At 38.0% G+C, this 18,365-nt stretch overlaps 1 protein-coding gene across 1 annotated transcript in view; it reads right to left on the bottom strand.

Moving 5' to 3' along the window:
- Window positions 1–15,089, bottom strand: part of HACD3 (3-hydroxyacyl-CoA dehydratase 3) — a 33,804-nt gene extending 18,715 nt beyond the window's left edge. Inside the window, exons 1-2 of the mRNA XM_016141028.2 lie at window positions 14,848–15,089; window positions 985–1,027 (exon numbers count right to left, since the gene is read on the bottom strand). Of these exons, the coding sequence (XP_015996514.1) occupies window positions 985–1,027; window positions 14,848–14,934 (130 nt within the window). The 5' untranslated portion in view covers window positions 14,935–15,089. The remainder of the gene's footprint in view (window positions 1–984; window positions 1,028–14,847) is intronic.
- Window positions 15,090–18,365: the final 3,276 nt, after the last annotated feature.

The raw sequence follows: 18,365 nt of genomic DNA, 5'->3' as shown, positions 1-18,365 counted from the left end.
CCCCCAAAAAATCTGACCTGCTGCCACAACCGCTCCCATCTTGAAAAGCAGATATAAGAGCCAGGCTGTGTCTTCACGTAAGTATATTAAGGTAGATGGAATCTCATGAAAAACAGAAACTCTTCAATGTTCCATAACCCTAGTCACTTACAAATGACATTCCAAGGAACTAGAAGAGAAAAAGCATAAGGAGAATCCCATCCCCATTGGGTGACAATAAATCCAGACCTACCCTCTCAGGCACAGCAGCAAATGGGATGAACTGAGGAGAAAGGACATGGAGACAGATGCACAGAATCAAAGACTGTCGGAGCTGGAAAAGCTTTAGGTATCATCTAGTAACTGGTCTGTAAGTGTAATATCAGGGAGCCACAAAGTGTCATCAAGAAAATTTATATTTTTTGGTTTCATTATAATGTTAAAAAAAAAAATCATCTAGATAGCTACTTTATAAATGAGTACTACCACACAAGTTCAGTGGCTATGTTTGTACCTGTGTTCACAGCTGCAATGAAGCCAGATATCACCTAAAGTGACCGTATTTAACTCTTAACATGTTTCTCAATCTGGGTGTATGGCCCTGAAGGATGCTAAGGACATATACTCAGGTGACTGTGGGTCCTCTAGTTTAAGAAACACAGCTTATAACCTAATATCCTCATTTTCTAGGTCCAGAGAAGTCAATAAGTTGTCCAAGGTAGTAGTAGAACTAGAGATAAAAGAAAGATCTCTTTATTTCTATCCTAGGATTCTTTTTTGCTATACCTGCTGCCTCTCCAAGGAGAAAGCAGGATTTTAAACAAATTCTTTGACTTTTCTAATCATATATTTGAAAACATTCTAGTTTATCCCAAAGTATTAGAGAGGTGAGCATAAACAGACAGTGAATTAGATAAATAGATAAAAAAAAAAAATTAAAAAAGAAACCACCACTACACCTCTTTAACTGGGTAGAGAGCTGGGAACATTTGCCTGGATACTGACCTTTGAAATGCAGCACATTTTCAGTGATGCTGATGACAGGATTCTGTGAAAAGAGACCAAGGATGAGAGAAGGGTATTTTAATGAGGAGAAAATTTAAATTAAAACCAGGGGCTTACTTCTCTCTGTCTTTTCCCCTTGGGGACTCAACTTCCTACCGTGTACCCACCCCCAGAGAATATATTTAGTCATTTACTCACATCTCTGTGTATGTCTATCTGTACCAGTCTGAGATTGCAGGTTCCTGCAAGAAAGACCCTAAACTACTCTAATTATGCAGAACAATCAAGATATTGAGCCAGTCCATTCCGACAATGGCAAATGGTACAAGGTGCTCTGTGAAGTGTTACTGGGGAATACACAGATCTCTAAGACACAGTTCCTGAGCTGTGGAAGCTGAGAATCTAGTGGAACAGATGAGTCATTTCCTGCGGAAAAAGTATCAAATAGTATCAAATAACATATGCTCAAGGCTAAAACAGTAGTAAAAAGCAGTAAGTGTAATAGGTAGAGAGCACAATGGGAACAGAATGGCTGGAGAAAGCTTCACTAAGCATAAAGCATATATTGCAACATGAAGAATAAATTAACGCTAATAGGTAGAGGGAAGGGCTGAGGATTAAATGGTTGGATGAAAATAAAACATGCAGTGCCTTAACCTCAGGCTTCATACTCTTAACTCCCATCCAAACCAAGACTAGAAGAGAACAAAAATCTCCAAATTGTTCATTGGTTCCCAGAGGTGCCTACATGTCTTTAGCAGCATCAATTACAGTGAAACTACTTTTTTCAGTAGATGAGAAATGACTCACCTACTTCCCAGCTCAAAGTTTATAAACAAACAGCAGCATGTTTCTAGAGCCCTAACTAGTTAATTTACCTTTCTCCTGTAGGCTCAGCTCTCTGTACTCCATCATACCTCAAAGAAAATCAAGTAGACAAGACAGATGGCTAGACAGAGCCGTGGGTGCCTAGATGCTCTATTTGTAGCCAAGAATGTTGGGAAAATGGGAAGAATGAAGGCTTGGAGAACAGGGATTATTTGAGCCGGCTTTATGTTAAGAACCTCCATCGTGGGAGTCTAGATTTCAAACTGAGAAGCTCAGCCAAAGAGGATAACAATCCAGATGATCTTCTCTGTGGCAGAAGGAGAGAGTTAGGAAAGCTCACCAAAAAAGGCTACACTTCCAGGGGCAAGGTTCCTCAGTAAGAGAAACAGTTTTGATGTAAATATTATCGAGAAACAGTTTTGATGTAAATATTATCGTAAATTACTTCTGGTATATCCTAGAAGTAATTTTCCAACCTAGGTTACTTCTTGCCCAACTCTGTTCTCTATACCCTAATTCATTTGGAAGGAAAAGAGCAGGTTTGGGGGTTCCGTTTACTGTCCTCAGACAGATAGCTGTGTGCAACCAAGATCTAAGAGTCTAGCCACAGCACATGTCCAAGAGTTACCTAAGCATTTCTTCGAGCCAGATTTCAGATGCTAACTCAGCAATAATGGGCCAGCTCCTGCCCAGAAGCACACCAGGCATGTCTGGTTCCCCTTCACCAAAGGTGGTGGTAGTAGAGGAATATAGTTCATTAAAAAAAACAAATGCTTATACCAAAAACAAGTTCAAAACTGGAATGGAAGAGAGGCTGAAGCAAAAAATTTTTTTCATTTATGTTTACAAGTGAGATTGGACTACAATTTTCCCTTTCTTATATCTGCTTCATAAAATGAATTAGAAAGGATTCCCTCTCTCCCTTCTCTAGAAATGTGGTAGCTAGCCTTCAAGATGGCCCCCAGTGAGGCACTTCCCCTGGTATTTACACCCTATACAGTCCCCTGTCAACTGACATCAGCAATGATCTGAGTAACACATAGAATACAGTGGAAACAATAATGTGACTTCTGAGGTTAGGTCACCAAAGCCACTGCGGCTTCCATCTATGCGTCTTGGGCTATTCACTCTGGGTAAAGCCAGATACCATGTCCTTACAGAAAATGCAAGTGGTCCTGTGTGGAGGCCTACACAGAAAACTAACTTGTGGACACCAACTTGCCAACACAGTGAGACATCCCTGAGGTGGATACTCCCGGGCATCATATGACCTCAACCACAGCTGACAAATGACTACAAGCTTGTGACGAGATCCCAAGCTACAACGATCCAACTGAGTCCTTCCTGAAGGATCCATAGAACAGAGAGGTGATCAATGATTATTGTTGTTTTAAACCACTACATTTTGGGGTGATTTGTTATGTAATAGATAACTAATAAAACTGAAATTACTTCCTTAAATGTCTGGTAGAACTGGTGAAGCCATTTAGACCTGGAAATTTCTTAGTAGGAAGATATTGGACTACTGATTTATTTAATGGCTATTTAGGTTTTCTATCTCTTTGATATAAACCATCTTTGCTTTCTATGAATTGATTTATTTCATCTTATATGAATTGAATATTCTCTTAGCTTTTTAATGTCTGTAGCTTCTGTGGTTAACTCTTTTTCATTACTGATATGGTTTATGTCTTAATCTTGACAAGAGATCTGTCCATGTAAATTGTCTTTTCAAGAACTAACTTTCAACATATAAAAAAAATCCAATTAAAAAATGGGAAGAAGACCTGAATAGGTATTTCTCCAAAGAGGACATACAGATGGCCAATAGACATATGAAAAGATGCTCAGCATCACTAATTATCAGAGAAACACAAATTAAAATCACCTGATATCACAGGTGAGCTATTATCACAACTGTCAGAATGGCCATCATCAATAAATCAGAAACCAACAAGTGTTGGCAAGGATGTGGAAAAAAGGCAACCCTCATGCACTGTTGGTAGGATTGCACATTGGTAAAGCCACTATAAAAAACAGTTGGGAGGTTCCTCAGAAAATTAAAAATAGAACTACCTATGACCCAGCAATTGCTCTTCTGGGTATTTATACAAAGAAAATCAAAATACTAATTCAAAAAGATATATGCACCACTATGTTTACTGACGTGCAATTTACAATAGCCAAGATATGGAGGCAACCCAAATGCTCATCAACAGATGGCGGGATAAAGAAGTTATGGTTCATATATACAATGAAATATGACTCAGCCATTAAAAAAAAGAAATCTTACCATTTGCAACAACATAGATGAATCTAAAGGATATTATGCTAAGTGAAATAAGTCAGACAGAAAAAGACAAATACCATATGGTTTTGTTCATAAGTGGAATTTAAAGAACAAAATAAATTCACAAAAAATGAAAACAGACTCATACATACAGTGAATAAACTGGTGGTTGCTAGATGGGAAGGAGTTTGGGGGTGCTGGGTGGAAGAGGTGAAGGATTAAGAGGTACAAATTGGTAGTTACAAAACGGTCGCAAGGATGTGAAGTACAGCATAAGGAATATAGTCGATAATATAATGACTGTGTATAGTGCCAGGTGGGTACTAGAGTATTTGGGGGGATCACTTCGTAAATTGTATGTCTAACCCCTATGCTATACACCTGAAACTAATATAAAATAATATGAATAAATAAGAACTTTTAGCTTTATTGATTCTTTCTTTGCTTTCTGTTTCTGTTCTTTTCTTTCTTTCTTTCCTTTAACTTTCTTTGGGAGAATTTGCTTTTTTTCTTCTTGAAATGGATTCGCGAGTCATTAATTTTCAGACTTCATTATTTTCTTTTAATTCATGCTTGTAAATGTAAGCATTTAAATAAATAAATGTCCTGCCCACTCTTACTTTGGTTGTCTCTCTCAAGCTCTGAATGTGGTATTTTTTTTATCATTCAGTTTAAAATATTTTCTAATTTCCATTATCATTTTCTTTTTGAAACATGGGTTGCTGACAAGTGTTTAATTAATTGCCAAACACATGAGATTTTCCAGTTATCCTATGCTATTAATTTCTACCCAAATTACATTGTGATGAGAACATTCTCTGTATGATTTTAATCATTTCAAATTGTAAAGACTTCCTTTAGGAAGCGGTATATAAATGTTCTGAGTGAACTTGGAAAAAATGTATATTCTGGAATTATTAGAGGCAGTGTTCTATATCTCTCCATTAGGTCTCCTGTTAATTGTTCATAATCTATATCTTTATTGAATTTTGTCTTCTTATTCTGTAAATTATTAAGAAATCACACTATAGTAAATATCTATTTCTCCTTGTACTTCTTTTTATGTCCATGTTATAGAGGCATATTACTAGTTACATATACATCTAATATTGTTATATTATCTTCTGGTGAATTGAAACTTTCATCATTATGAACTGATCTTTTTATGTCTAAAAATATATTTTTGCCTAAAACTCTTATCCAATACCAGCATAGCTATATTACAAGGATCTGCATTTGCTTCTCCGCCAGGAACAAGTGCTATCGATCAAGACCACTTTCAACTAAATTCATGGCTTAAGGGTTTTTCGATCTCCGAAATTGTGTAAATTTGGGTAACATGTTCATATGAGAGCCAACTAAGAGGACTTTTTCCTCTACTTTGTTCAGTACTAAAGTATATCCCCAGGGCTAGAAAAATGGGATGGGTTTACATCTAGTTCATCTTTACAAGTGTGTAGTCCTCTGAAGCACAGTTAATGGGGAGAAGGGTTTTCTATTACATAGTGCATCTTTGGTAGGCTTTGATCTTACTTATGGCCCCTGCACTGGCAGGCTGTCGAAACCAAAGTTCAAAGTTTAAGTTTACTCACTTAAGCAAATGTTCTCAAAACAAAAACGGTTTCGGTGTTCAGCTTAATTCTCTTAATTCCCAGTTTATTTTCTAACTTGTTGACTCTTTGATGATTTTACATTTCTATTGAACATTTTTGTTTTTAGCAGAGAGGCTGATGTGCACGATGTAGCCCATCTTTTATTAGAGATGGAATTGTTCCTTGCTTATGAAAAGAGGAGTGAATAAGGAAAAGGGTAAAAGGTGGCTTTGGGGTCAGATGGACCTGGGTTTAAATCCTACTTATATTAAACTTATTTTTATCATTCCTTTTAAATCCACAGCAACTGTCATCATTTTAAAAACAATAACTTATTTAAAACAAAAACAACTTATAAAATAACTTATTTCACAAGATTGTTGTGAAAATTATAATAACATATAAAAAGTTTGGCACTAGTAAACATTCTTCCTCTAACTTGAATGCTCTTCTAAATTTTCTTCCTCTTAGCTTCCATGATTTATTCATTTTTGAGGTCCAGGTCAAATGTTAATTCCTCTTCTCTCCTACTCACTTCCAACCTTAGAATGAATAGCTTCCTTACTACTTTGTCTTCACCTTTATTATAATACTTATCATACTGTTCTGTAATTATTGTTTATTGGTTTATCTGTCCCTCTAGACTTGAGTTCCCTGATAGCAGGGACTGTCTTATTCATCTCTGAATCCTTAATGCCTCAATAACTATTTAATAAACTGAAATCAAACCACTTTACCACATTTTCATAATTTTTGACAGAACTACAGAGTTCAGTGAACTACCTAACTCTTTAGACAATGGTTTCCTTTCTCGTTCAGATTGCTAGTACTTACCTTTGCTGGCATGTGTGATTAGCATATGTGCAGAAAATAGCTATATGGCTAGCATGAGGCTGCTATCTTTAAGAGGGTCGGTTTCCAAGATGAGCCTTGGACTGACACCTGGGAACTTGGCTTCCTTTCATCCCCTAACTAATTAAAGTTGGTTCACTGTGCTTACAAACAATACTACTTACGGTGAACACTTGCCTTCCTTTGGGAGTACATAATTTTGGTACATGTTAGGCAGAGCATACCTAAGTGATCAGCTCCCAATAAAATTATAGATGCTAAATCTCTAATGGACTTCCCTTGGCAGAAACAGCACAATAAATTACTGCATTTATCACTGCTAGAGAAAAGAGTACACTAACATACATCTCCTTACTGTAAGAAGAGGGTTTATGGAAGCCTGTGCATGGATTTCTCCAGACTCCACTGTGGTTTTTTCCCTTTGCTGATCCTGTCATATATCCTTTCATATAAACCTTAGCCAAAAGTATAACTATATGCAAGTCCCAAGAACTACTGAATCACCAAATGTGTAGGTGGGTATTGGGGATTCCCCCCAAAACAGTGTCTATTTTTAATGTGATTCTTCTCAACCCAACATTTTACTTGAAAATGTTAAATCCATAAAAATATTGGAAAAAATGGTGTGATGAATACTCACGTGCCTCTCACCAATTGAATATATTTAATCACACTTGCTTTTAATATGCACGTTTTTTCTAAATCATTTCACAATGAGACGGCAGGTTCATGACACTTCACCCCTAAATATTTCAGCACTGTTTTTCCTAAGAATAAGCCATTAAAGTAGAAATTTTTAAATCATGTTGTCATATTGAATTTTCCAATTCAAATTTACTATTACAGGCTTCTCCTTACATTGTTATTTAATATTTATATTTCCTTTTTTTACAGTAAAAATCTTGGTTCCTAATAACATTAACACATTTACTTGTTCGATCCTAAAACAGTTTCAGAATTATATCAACATGTTTCCTAATAAGCCTAATAAGTAAAGTATAATATTTATTTGAAGTTCTTTTTGTCCTTAGAATATGTTTTACTAAAGAGCTAGAGTACTATATTCAACTGTTACTTGTATTAACTTATTTATCAGTAGTTATGTTATTGACTTGATATGCAATTAGATCCTTTTGATTCTGTTTGTATGTAATGTCCAGATTCGCCATTTTATTTTTTATTAAATTTTATTTTTGAATATGTAAAACTTTCACATTGTTCAAAGCTCAAACTTTATAAAAACATATCTTCAGAAGTCATTCTCACAAACCCATCACCCTCTACCACATTCCTACTCATCACCTATAGGTAACCATTTCTGTAGTTTCTGGTTTATCCTTCCTCTGTATGTGTGTATATGTTTTGGAAAAACAAGTAAATATATTCAGATATTCTTATATCCCCTTCTTTCTGCACAAAAGGTAGCATACAATATACATTCTTAGGCACTTTTTTTTTTTCACCTAAATCAATCCTATCAGTTCATAGAGATCTCGTTCATTGTTTCATACCTACCTAATGTTCGACTGGGTATAGGTACCAATACATATCCTCTTTAATTTCCCTTTTTGGATCCAAATTCTACTTATACTGAAAAACAGCTCAAGGCCCACATCCTTTAGAAAGTGAAAAAAAAAAAAAAAAAAGAAGGGAGGAGGAGGAGAAGACGAAGAGGAAGACAAGAGGAGGAAGAAAGCCTGCTTTGGCCACACTGATCTCTCTTCCCAGAACTCTGAGAACACCATACCATTGATTTCTCTGCTTAACTCCTCCTCCACCGAGAAAATCTTCTTTAAAGAAGATTTAAAAGTTACCTACAATCATTACTTCTTCCTCACCATAAATTTACTCTTAAATCCAACATGATCTATCCACCATGATCTAAGCCTCCATCCCTAATGCTTCACTGAAACTATTATCATCAAGATCCATATATTCTATGTTGTCAAATGGAAGGGACATGTAATCTCATCTTATTCAACCTCTAAGCAGCACTGGACACAGCTGACTACGCTCTACTGAAATGTTCCTCTCTCCTGGTTTCTAGGAGACCACAGGACTCTGTCCTGGATTTTATGCCTCACAGGCTACTGCTTTTCAATCTCCTTTGCTGGTTCTTTCTCCTCTGCTCAACTCCTAATGCCTGAGTGCCTCAGGGCTCAATCTTGGGTTGCTTCTTATCTCTACCAGTTTTTAATATCTATCAGTTTTCTGATATAAGTGGGCGTCTTAAGGACTAACTTGAGCCCAAAATATTTTATAATTCCTTCAGAGAATTATTTATTTATTTGTTTGTTTGTTTGTTTATTTATTTAAGTTCACCACCAAGCACTTTCCACCTAGAGATTTCACAGAAGCTAGTCCCTCTCCCTGTGAAATTCTTTCCTCATAATTTTGCGTGGCTTCTTAATATTTAAAGTCTCTGCTCGAATGTCACCTCCTCAAAGAGACTTTTCCTGACTACTCAGTCTGAAGTAGTTCTCATGGTTCCTTCTATTTTTTTCTTGTTTTACTTTCTTCATAACATTTATTATCTGAAACTATTCGATGAATTTATCTACTTTTATTGTCAGGCTTCCATCACCACCACCAGCCTCAGTATATAAAATTCATGAGACCTAGGACCCTGTCTGCCTTGCTAATAATCAAGTCTTAGAGTCCAAAAGACTGCCAAACACACAGTAAGCATTTATATATATTTGTTAAATAAGTACAGGAAAAAAACATGAGGCTTTTTTGTTTAAAAAAAATCTAAATCTCTACTTTATATATATTTATTAAATAAGTCAAGTACAAAACTATAAGTTCTTTTTCATTTTAAAAAAAAATCTAAATCTCTGGCTTCTGTTTAAAAGATGCCAACTTGGATATGCATTCTTGAATGATAATAGCTACCCCCTTACAATGAACTCAAACCTCTCCAACTACTTTCTCACCCAGCTCCCTTCACTAACATTTATTGAGCGATCCTTATATGCCAGTTATCTTTCAAAGTGTTTCACATTATTAGCACATACGCACACGTGCGGGCACACACACACACACACACACACTCACCACCCTACAAAATAGCTACTATTATACCGATTTTACAGATGAGGAAACTGAGGCTTACAGAGGTTATGGAACTTGAGATTACAAAATCAGCAATGGAAAAAGCAAGATTCAAACCAAGGCAAATGATTGCCTGGCTCCTAATCACTACACCATATTTTGGGCATTTGAATTGGTAACCTCTACCTATACGCTCTTCTTGGGTGATCTCACCCTATCTCAGGTGTTTAAATACTATAACTTATTAACTTACAATTCCAAAATTTGCTATATTTCATTCTAAATGCTCATTTTTTCACATTTAATATCTCTAAAATCAGAATATCTATTACAATTTATAGCAGCAGCTTACAACTGTTTTAGCAAAGCAGCAACCAATACATGGTTGTCACTTGCCTGAGCATCTATGAACTTAGATACTATCCCAAATGGCATGACTAGAAAATTGTAATTCAATATGTTAGTCAATAAACCACTTAGAGGACATTTGAGGAAGGTGTATAAGTCCTGGTTCTTGTTTGGAAACATTTGTAAACCTCTGGTAAGATCAAGAAAGTACCAGCATCAAAACTTATAAAAAGGTATTGATTGCTTGAAAAAATAAATGCCAGAGTACCTTTGTGGGCTTTAGCTTTCTAGATACAGGTGGTTCTGTTTCGTCTATTTTAGCTGTTGTACTTCTAAGTCATAAGTATATGCACATCTTCATCTTGGCTGGATAGTGTCAAACTGTTCTCCAAACCAGTTGTACCAATTAATACTCCCAACTACATAAAAATGTCCCATCACTGAACATCCTTGCCAACAGTTGGTAATGTCAGGCTTTCCATTTTTCACAATCCAATGTTAGAAAAGTATCCTATCATTTTAATTTACATGTCCCTGATTATTAGTGAGGTCAAGCATCTTTTCAGGTCTGTTGGCCATTCTTACTTCCTTTTACTCTAAACTGCCTATATTATCTACCCTTTTTTCTATTGAGTAATATTTTTTTCTTATTGATCAGTAGTTGTTCTTTACATATCCAAGATGTTAGTCATTTGTCAGTGATATGTACCACAGTATCTACTTCAAGCTTGTCTTGAATTTGTCAATCTTTCTCTTGGGTTTATGACATGTATGTCTTGTTAAATGCAGTCTTTCTTTTTCCAAAACCATAAAGACAGTCGCCTATATTTTCTTTTAGTAGTTCTGTGTTTAGGTCATTAACCCACCAGGAATTGACTTTTGTCTATGACACAGGCAAGATCTTATCTTACCTTTCTTGCCATTTGACTACCAACTGTCCCAACAGAATTTCTTGACTGGTTCATCCTTTCTCCTATTAATTTGTAAAGCCACCAATGTTATATGAATAAGTCTGCTAATAGATTCTATGCTGTTCTATTGCTGTGTGTTTCTCTCATTTAAATTTTAATACCACAATAATAATCCCTTACACTTGAATAGCACACTAGAATTCATAAAGCACTTTCAAACTCGTTGATTATGCAATTCAAACCTCAAAACAATTCTGTGAATTAAGTGTTAGTATTCACATATATTTGGATGAAGAGACTAAAACTCATAAAAGTTAAGTGAATTATCCATGGCCACCAGATAGTAGAAGAGCAGAGAACCAATCTCTTCTTTAGTTACCAGTCTTTCCACCAGACTCTCTATGAGGTAAAGACAGGAACAATATCTTTTAAATGGCTCCCAAACAGAGCTATGCACTTTGTCTGCACACAACTAAAACAAACAAACAAAAGCCTTGATAAAGGAACAAAGTCTTTAACAACTATAGTTGTTTGCACAAAACTGTCCTTTATGCTTATCTTGAAAATAAACTCTTACCAAAAGTAAACCTGTCCTAGCCCCTAGGGACTCCAGCTAGCCTTTGTGCTACTGTTCACCTCAAACACAGATAATGTCTTTGTTGAAGTCTACTGTGCACCACTCCTCATCAGTAATGAGTGGTTTCTCATCAGCCACTAGCCCTGCAGCTCTGAAGATAAAATAGAGATTTGAAGACCCAGGGTTCCCTGTATCTCAGGAAGGGAGGGAAGCAGAGTTGATGCCCCCAAACAAGAATTCAACACTAAAATTCACTCACGCATAGCTGTGGGGACATGCTAAAAAAAAAAACAGGGGGCACGAGAGCTGTCCAGAAACCCAGCACCTCACTTAATGAGAGACAAAAGTAGGTATTCCACAAATGGTTTTCATTGAACAAATAAATGAATTGCTTCATCCTGAGCCAGAATCAACAGTTTCACAGAACCTGCATAAAGCAATTAATTAAGAAATTTAAGAAAAAGCAGTCCCTAACATTCAGAAGCCAGCTTGGCAATCACAGCTAGGGCATGTTATTCTTCTATTGCACATAAACAATCTCACAGAAAACCAGCCAGTCAAGGTTATTCTGGGACCTTGACAAAAGGAGACTAAGGCCATTTCATAATTTTGTGTAAGCACAGACAAAAACATGGCCACTATACTATCCACAAAATACCAGACACCATTCCTCTCTTTGTCAAAATAAGTGACAGCTACTTCCCTACCAATTACATACTGTTTTATTCTTGAGCTATGTCTCTCTTCCCTATAGACAAGATTTAGTCAGATGCCCAATCATAAAATTGCCCGCATTTTATGACAGCATCTAAAGTGAATCCCTGTTTCCTTAGACCATCCCCCAATCATCAAAGTCCAAATCTTATAATCAGTTCTTTCTAACACCCTCTTAAGACACCCCACATTTCCCCATGGGTTATGCTCTCTCTTGCTGAAAGGGTAATAGACTCAACTTTTTAATTAGTGTTTTGTTCCTGGCTGTCTTTGTCTATAGGGCATCGACACAGTACAAGTCAAACTAAAAGTCTATGCCTCTCTCTGCAAAGTACTCCCAATCTCAGTTTAACAAGAATATCACCTTATTTCTGAAAAGTCATTTCTAACTAAACAAAAGTAACAAATTCCTTTAACACCAGGAAACTGATTCAATAGTCAACCCCAATTTTACAAATGAAAATACTCATGAAGAACCAAAGTGACTCCATCTTAGGTATAAGACTCCATTTTAAGCACAGGCCAGTTCCCGGAAAAGCCGTAGATAGCAAGCTGATCACCCCACCCTAGACTCAGCGGATCAGAGCAACTATGGAAAGTAACTCTCCAAATTCCCCGCCTTGTTCCTTGGCACCATCACCCAGCCAATCCTGCGAAGCGACAAGCTCGTTGTACCAATCCTGTAACGCCAAGACATCGCTCCCCATGCTTACGATTTTTCCCTTCAAATACCCCTGAAGCCCCATGTTCGGGACCCCCTCCTACTCACTGCTGTGTTGGTGTGCAGAGTGCAGTACGGACTCAAGTCTGAAATAAACTCCCTCTTGCTCTTGCATCGGTGTCGGCTTCTTGGTGGTTCGTGGAGATACGAGTCGGGGCATAACACTCATGCACAAAACTTTTTGTTTGCAAATAATATGCTTCCTTCTAGATAGTATGTCCTTGGAAAACCAAATCTGTCTGATTCAGCTTTGTAAATCTGTAGCATCTCACATGCGGTAGAGCATTTCTTTCGTGAATGGTATTAACATGTTGCTTTTAAACTAATGGTAGCTAAAATAGGTGCCTCAGAATTACACAAAGGAAATCACAGATAAACCAAAAATTCAATTGGAAGAAAAAAAATTATTTTTCCCAAAAAATTTTTTAAAAGATTTCTCTCTCCAAAATAATTTCAAGTTTTCCTCCATATTTACATTTATTTTAACTGTATCTCAAACATATACCTTCATATTTTTAAATATACCAAATATGATTAACATATGTGTTCATATTTCTTAACTTAAAAGGTTTAGATCTTTTAGGAAATGTAAGTATGATGTATTTTTTCATTTGTCCAACTAATTTCCACTGCTTTCCACCACCACCACCACCTTTCTTCCCCCTAAAAATACCTTTTCTGTTTGCAACTTCAAAAGTATCCCAAAATACTACATCCTTATTACCATGATAGACGTCCAGAGGGCAAGGCCTGAGTTTATTTAATTGGTCTACATAATGCTTAACTAAATACTTAAAGAAACTGTCATGACATATATTCTGAACTTCTTTTATTGATTGCTAGAAAAACCCTCTCTAGACAAAGACTGATCCCCTTTGTTTTTTTCCTTTTTTTATTAAAACACCTTTGAGCAGAAGAGAGCCAACAGAGAACATCTATTCATCCTCTTAGGCAAAAGTATAATTCAGCCTGGTCTAACATATTAAATGAAACACTACGCAATGTAAAAATTAAATTCAACAAATTGAAGTCCACAATCAAAGAGCAAGTACCTACCTACATTCTGCCAGACAACATGCCCCAGAAGAGCTGATATCCAAACAAACTCAGAGTTAAGTTGAGGAAAGGTTACAAAATACCATAGACGTCAAGGAGAGTAAGGAGTAAAGATGACTGTAGAAAGAACATTTCAGACTGAAACTCCAGTTCCTCAAAGACTGGAATTCTGGATAGTTACGACAGAAACATGGAGGTACTCAGGTCCTGAGATCTCCACCATTTAGGAGGCTCAGCTTGTTCACATAGTGGGTCAATGAGATAAAACATAAATGCTCAATGTAACTAAAGATATTTTTTAAATTCTCTATACAACTCAGCAAACCTGAGCTCACAGCCTTCAGAACACGGGGTAAAATTCACTTCTTCAAGATCTTCTGGGCTTTAAAATTAACAAGAATGATTTCCATCACTGAATGGTTGGGAAGTGGGTGTGTCCCGTCAGGCATTGGCGGGCCTCGTGAAAGTCCGAAGGGACTGGTTAGACCGTTCAGGCCAGTGCTGGACTTCCAGCCACGGCCCAGCAAGCCACTGTCGCACTGCATCCTTAACCTGACGAGCTCGTCCCACATGCTCGAGAGCCTCTACAAACCCGAACATTGACCGCAGGCCTTCAGGGCCAGGCTCTGGCTCCATCAGGCCTCAGGCTGCGAACAAAGAGAAGGCCCAAGACAACCTTCGAGGTCCGCACGGGACCCACGCAGCACCCGAAGGGACCTGCTGCCCTCAAGGGGTCGTGCGCCAGGCCTGGGTCTGCAGGTGTGTCTCGACAAGGGCCAGCCCCCACCCTGTTGGTGCACTGCAGGGTCTCCTGGGCGCAATGGGACAAAGGGTCAGGGAGTCTGGGTGGGTCCGGGTGGGTCCAGGTGGTTCCTGGTGAGTCCCGGAAGCCAAGGCCCCGCGCGCGTCACGGCCTTTACCTGCACATCACTCAGCTCCACGCGCAGATATAGCTCGCGATGTCGCTGAGCCCAGTAGACATGCGGTGTCAGCACCTGATTCTCCATGGCCTCACTGCCCAGGGCGCGGGGAGACTCTACTCGCTACGCCTTGCTGCCTAGGGTGGTGCGCCGCTGGAGCCAAGTGAACGCAGGCCGCAACTCGCCACGCTTCTGAGCGCCTGCAGCCTCAGAATGTCCCCCTTGCGTGCTGCCGCTGCGCAGTGAAGAGCGGGAGGGGGAGGTCTTTGCGCGAGCTGGGCGGAGACAAAGTAGGGGAGAAGTAAGAAGCGGACCCAGGAGCGCGGCCAGCCACCGCTGGCTGTGGCAGCGTTCCGAGCTGCCATCAGGCACAACGCGCTCCTCTCTCTTTAGGGCGGTGCTTACAAATAAGCTTAAAAACAAGAAACGCAGGAGACTCATAAAAAACCAGGCAGCTTGGGCAACTGGTTTGGGACTGGAGTATCTGGAAAGTCCCTCCCATTCTATCACTCATTAATGCAACATTTACTGAGCGCCTACTGTGTGCTTGGGCCTCAAAGCTAAACACAAGCTACAGCAATAAGACACAGGTCTTGCCGACCTGGAACCCTCAGTCTGTTCAAAGACTTAAGTAATTGCAGACACAATAAGGATGATGACGGTTGTAAGGGAAGCAGTGTGAGAAGAGGCTGGAAAAGTGTTCTCAAAGGGGAGAGTTAAGTGTAAAGGCCAGAGATTTATAGCGCTATCCCACAGAACTTTATGCACTGATGGAAATATTCCATTCTGAGTTGTCCAATAATGTAGTCACATGCAGCTTCCTAGAACTTGAAATGTGGCTAATGAGACTGAGAAACTGAATTTTTTTTTTATTTTATATACTTCCAGTTAACTTAAATGGCCACGTATTAGTGGCTATTCTAGTAAATAGAGCAGGAGATTTCTCTCTTAAAATAGGAAACCCAAACTAGAGAAAACACTAATTTATGTCTAATTTAAACCATCTCATCTATGTCCACTTTCATCCTCAAGTCTTCCACAGTGAGAAAGCAACGTCACTATGAAAACCAGAAGTCTGGGACAAAAATGGAATTTATACTATCGGTTCTGTTAGCACTGGTTTATTTACCAAAGCACTAAGCACAAAAATACAGAGATGAAAGAGAAATGATGCCAGCTCTCAGGAAACATTTAGCTCAGAGATGTGAGAGGTTCTGCCTGCTAGGGGTTAAGGGCATAGAGGATTAAGGTTGCCCCGTATTTGGAAAAGCAGGTAGGAGGTGTATTAGGGAAGTCTTTACTTCAGTGAGGTGTTTGCACAGACACGTATGTGCCAAGGGAATTTATAAACTGGAGATCAGCAAAATCGAATATGTGTGGGACAGGGCAACCTATCAGTGAGGAAGAACTGGTAGTAGGCATTCCAGTTGGAGGCTGATACAGTCTGCCAGGTGTGAGATAAGGAAAGCAGTAAACTTAATAAAATTCAATTATAAAAATAAAATATTTTTGAAATGATGAAAGTATTTTTATTGCATTGTTTTTACTACATTACAGATAAAATAAAGGGTACTTTTTAAAAATTGAAATATAAATTGCATATAGGAAAAGGGCAAATTTTAAAAGTTCAACTTAAACCAAATTTTTATATACATTTATATCTTTGTAATAATGAATTACCACCCAGATCAAGATCTGGAACATTTCCAGCATCCCAGAGATTCTCTCCTGTTGGTCTACCTATGCTTCCCATCCCTTTCCCCCAATAATTACTATCCTGACTCCTATCACCATAGAGTAGTTTTCATCTGTTCTTTAATATCATATAAATGGACTACAGTATGTACCTTTTCGTGTCTGACTTCTTTCATTCAACATAATGTATTTCAGATTTACCTATGTAGTTGTGAGTCAGTAGTTCATTCATTTTTGGTTTTTGTTTTTGTGGTGTAGTATTTCATTGTACAAATATACCACAAATTATTTATCCATTCTCCTGATGATGAAAATATACGTTGTTTCCAGTTTTTAGCTATTATAAATAAAGCTGCAATGAACATTTATGTACTGGCCTTTTGATGGATATATGTGCTTAATTATCTTGGATAACTACATAGGAGTGAAATTGGTAGGTAATAGGATACGTATATGTTGAGCTTTATTAGATATTGCTAAACAGTTTTACAAGTTTTTTGATCAATTTGCACTCCCATAACCAAAGTTTGAAAGTTCTGTTAGCTCTATAGCCTTGGTATTTTCATTTTTAAAATTTCAGTCATGCTGGTGGGTGTTACAAAAAATAAACTAATTTTATTCCAGCATATTGAATCTGAGGCTTATCAATTGACCTCTACACAAGGTGAAAGCTATTGATAAGCAAGGAGATTAAATCTTGCCTTTTTGCCTCAGATGCTCCATAAGAAAGGTTCGGTAGAAAGGGACCTATCCAATCTCGTTCAACCTACTGGATGACTTCTGGGCCTGAGTTTCCATATCTATATCAAATAAGAGAGTTAGGCTTAGTCCCTTCCAATGTTCTATCAGTTATTTCTAAATTTTCCTGCAAAAAGGCCAGCTATTGTGGATCCCTCTCTTCAAGGGAAATACAATAAGAAAAAAAATTGAAATGGAAGGAAGAAAGAGTAGCATCCAGGTAAATTACAAAACTAAAAGATGACTGAGGGAATTGAAAAGCAGAGCCAAAAGGAACTTCCTAAAGTAGGTAGGACAAAGTTTTTATAACACTAATCAAATGAAAATGCAAAGTAATCACAGTCTTTGTGACCTACCTTCTGAACAGCTGCCTTCTCAGGCCCATTTGGCCCAGGGCCATCTCTCCCTTCTCTGCCATAGGTTGCATTTTGCTGATGTTTGCTGTTGAGGAAGCACATACTCAGTGCTTCAAGCTGCTTCCCTGCCTTTGGCAAGAGATAGTATTCTCTTTGCACACCTTTTTGCAGAATCTTCTAATCCTGTGTTGTGGTGCAATCAAATTTAAGACCCACGGAGCCAATTGAGATTAATTATGAGCCTTTATTAGCCAGCCGGCTGGCCACTGACTCTACCACACAGGGTTAGAGGAGATCAGCCCCGGGTCTTTGTTTGAGGCAGTTTTATAAAGCCTCGGACTACATCTTAGAACAAAGAGAGAGTAAGGAAATTACAGAAAGCAGAAGTTAACCGTTAATGTCCTTTATAAAGATAAATGTATCTGGGGAATTACTAGATCAAATATAGCCTGGTAGACAGTCTTGTTATCTGTATTTTGGAATGTTGTGCCTCTTCCTTGGACTTTGGTGCCTCAAGGAATCACCTCCTTGTTACTGATTAACTGGGAAGTTGTCACTCTTAAAATTTCAAAAGAGACAGCTCACAAAGCCCAAAACTACATTAAACAAGTAAACAGTTTACAGAAAGCAGAAGGCGACCATCAATGCAATACAAATACATCACCTCGTACTACACTCCGGTTAATAAGTGAGCAGATTACAGAAGCAGACACTGGCCATCTTCATACC

Source organism: Rousettus aegyptiacus, unplaced genomic scaffold (assembly GCF_014176215.1).
Source record: "Rousettus aegyptiacus isolate mRouAeg1 unplaced genomic scaffold, mRouAeg1.p scaffold_m13_p_3, whole genome shotgun sequence".
Lineage (NCBI taxonomy): Eukaryota > Metazoa > Chordata > Mammalia > Chiroptera > Pteropodidae > Rousettus > Rousettus aegyptiacus.
The sequence above is the reverse complement of the archived record's forward strand: the minus strand, read 5'-3'. Positions and strand labels throughout refer to the sequence as shown.